The 2,994-nt window shown below is 52.7% G+C and overlaps 1 protein-coding gene across 1 annotated transcript in view; it reads right to left on the bottom strand.

The window, feature by feature from the left end:
* The window catches only part of VOLCADRAFT_90557 (uncharacterized protein), a gene marked incomplete at both ends in the record, with an annotated part of 11,957 nt that overhangs the window by 4,927 nt on the left and 4,036 nt on the right, over positions 1–2,994 (bottom strand). The window contains 2 exons of the mRNA XM_002950034.1: positions 236–427; positions 723–778. Of these exons, the coding sequence (XP_002950080.1) occupies positions 236–427; positions 723–778 (248 nt within the window). The remainder of the gene's footprint in view (positions 1–235; positions 428–722; positions 779–2,994) is intronic.

Genomic DNA, 2,994 nt, shown 5'->3' with positions numbered 1-2,994 from the left:
AGACCTCCATGCCGTACTCCCTACACGCCGCACCTTACCAAGGTACAACAATTTCATACCGAAATCCCCCTCCGTCACCAACTCGTCTATCCATNTGCAACGCGCCTTCACCCATAGAATCCAAGAACGATGGCCGACCTTGATACGACGTGTAACGGCCTCACGGCCGGAAATCTAGGCGCGTTCTAACTAACGTACGACATGTACGGGCGACCGTGCATCCGGCGTCACTCACCGGCAGCGGAAGACGATGTGAGCTTGACTGCGTTGATTAGAAGCGTTGACAATGGGGGCCCTTGCTTCACGCCGACGCAACATCGCACTGGGGTCTTGGAGAGTTGAAATGTGGTGTACGCAGAGATTCTCGTTGCCAGGTGGAACGCGGTCGATCTGGAAGGTCTTGGGCAACTCCAATGAGCAGTCGTCTCTGTCGCGAGGAAGGTCACGGACATCGGACGAAGTGGTCATGTCTCGCCTAACGACGTGTACTTTCCTGCCAGACCGCCTAGCTTTCAGCCTTCGTAGGCTCCTTACACAGCTAAAGCACAACTGTCGGGATTACGCTCAAACGCCTCATACGCCCATATTCTTGCAGCAGAGCGCTGCACAAACACATGCCCGTCGAAAGCCCGTCGACAAAGCCCCTTGTGCTTCAAAGATCCATACACAAGCTCGAGAAGCAAGCATCTCACCTCAAAAAAATGAGTTGCCGCAAGTCGCACCTTGCCCTCACAGATGAGTCAGGCAAGTCCATGTCCATGAAGCGGCGACGCTGTGCCTGAAGCAACGTCAGCAGGGGTTCAATAAAGAAATGCTTGATCTAACCGCGTAATAAATTAGAGCAATGGAACTGAAGTGCGGCGGCTACAGCATGAAGGTTTTGCAACGAACAGTACCTTGCAAACGTTTGCAGGGTCCACAGCAGCTTCTCAGGGCGCCGCGCAGCTGTTCAGGCTTCCTCATTTGCTGGTCATATGTAGGAAACTAGCAGCTTTTACGGACGCACCAGAGCTGGAACAGGCCGAAAAGAAGGGCTCAAACGTTGGGTGAAAGCCTGTGATCAAATATCGGACGTTGTGCACATTTGCTAATGGAGCTGGAAGTGCTATGGGAGGTGCCTTTTGTCAGAGGCCAGCTAAATTGTACGGCGCAACAGCTGCAAATCCAAGTGTGTTGGTAAGGTGCAGTTCGGCGAACTCACTTTGTCGACAGTTAGCCTATTAAACTTTTATATTATAGCTGTATGTCACTGCATTATCACGTTCACCTCCGTTCCTCTGCACCTGGTTACGTCCTCCCCGGAAGCAAGATCCCTAAGTGCAAGCCCTTGCAAACAACAGGTCAAGTTATCATGAAGGCCGTTGCTTCATTTTTGCTTATGTGGCATAGCGGGCGATTGACGTAATCTGCCCATGGCGGAAGTGCCAAGAGCTATTGATACAGCGTTATGGTTCTTGAAGTTCTTCTTGAGTATCTAAGGTGCTTTAAGTCACGTTTGCTTACAAAAGGGACTGCGGCCCGAACAAGGGCGCCATGGAACTATCATGGGGAGCTTTCCTTTGACAGGGCTAAGCCATCCGTAGCTTCTTCTTTCAAGGTCATCCATCGATGCACCATCATTGTCACCCAGCACTGCTGTGAGCAGCGAGATCGTGCACCGCCCAGCTCCCTATCACCCTATATCCCTCCCGTTCACCCTCGCCCGTTAGCCCCTTCCCGCCACATTTCCGTTCCCTATCACTTGTTGCCATCCATCCCTTGCCCCAACAAGTTCATGATCAGCTCCATCACTGTGCTGTCATCCCAACACCAAGTGACAATATGTAATCAGCAGCTGCCTTCATGATGCCGACCGAGCTGCGGTAGCCTGATAGTGGTCCACAGGGTGGCTGCAAGACAGACGGTCCGACACATCCAAGTGCAAGAGAGTGTATGTATGATGTATGGGACAGGGGGTTCATATCTTCACCCTGCAGCCGCTACCTGGCAGATCCTGCCTTCCTGTGTTTATTTTCAATTTTGCAGGTGATTTTTCCAGTCCGAAGTCTCCTAAAATGACAATTGCCGCGTCATAGATAAATGGTGGCAATGTAACGGTAAGATACCGAAGTGCACACAACAAGGGAGCCGACGCGGGTGCAGGGCTTGACGACCAAAGCGCACGCGGGCGCTACGAACTGTTGAAATACTTACACACCAACGGCACGCGGCCTGGATGTGGCGCTTACTGGCGCCGCTTCTCATCCAGCGCGTATCGGACAACCGCACTTTGCTGCTACTGCAGTTTCTCCTTATCTTCTGCTAGACATATCTATTGGATAAAAACGAGAAAATAGAGAGGTGTTGACAAGGTGAAGCTTTAGCCGCGAGCTCGGCTGTAGCCTCGATCACGGTGGGGCTCGAACCCACATGGAAATAGGTCACCGGGGCCGAATCTAAAATATAGACACCCTATCCATGTCCATCGCGCCATCCACCGCCACCAGTTCCACGACCACCGCCGCCGCACTGGCTTCACCTCTGGCCTAACCGCACCCTCTGCTCCTTGCCATATACAGATTCGCAAGAAATTTCCCTCAGGCACCCGCCAGTAATCGCAGCTCTTGAAGGTACTCAACTCCGGCAGTAGCAGCAGCAGCAGCAGCAGCAGCAGCAGGACCATCATGTTGATTGCAGGACCAGGTTCATGCGGACATACAGTGAGAAACAAGCGGGGAGGGCGTGTGTGTGGACAAGTCAGCGTGTGTTGTGTCTATTGCCGGCTCATAGCAAATCAAGCGCGCAATATACCTCGACGGTACGACACAGTGCTGCTGCTGCTGTTGCTGTGCCGCCAGCCTCCGGCCAAAGCCCACTGTGCAGTTATCACTAATCCTCGTACCGTACCGTACCGCGACATGAAAAACACAATAGGATGATGCTCCACAAACTACGGCACACGGAAGAGTCACGACACCACAACCGATAGCAACCGACCAGTTAATCGCCCGACAG

Source organism: Volvox carteri, assembly GCF_000143455.1.
Source record: "Volvox carteri f. nagariensis unplaced genomic scaffold VOLCAscaffold_17, whole genome shotgun sequence".
Taxonomy (NCBI): domain Eukaryota; kingdom Viridiplantae; phylum Chlorophyta; class Chlorophyceae; order Chlamydomonadales; family Volvocaceae; genus Volvox; species Volvox carteri.
Note: the sequence above shows the minus strand (reverse complement) of the source record. Positions and strands in the feature narration are given on the sequence as shown.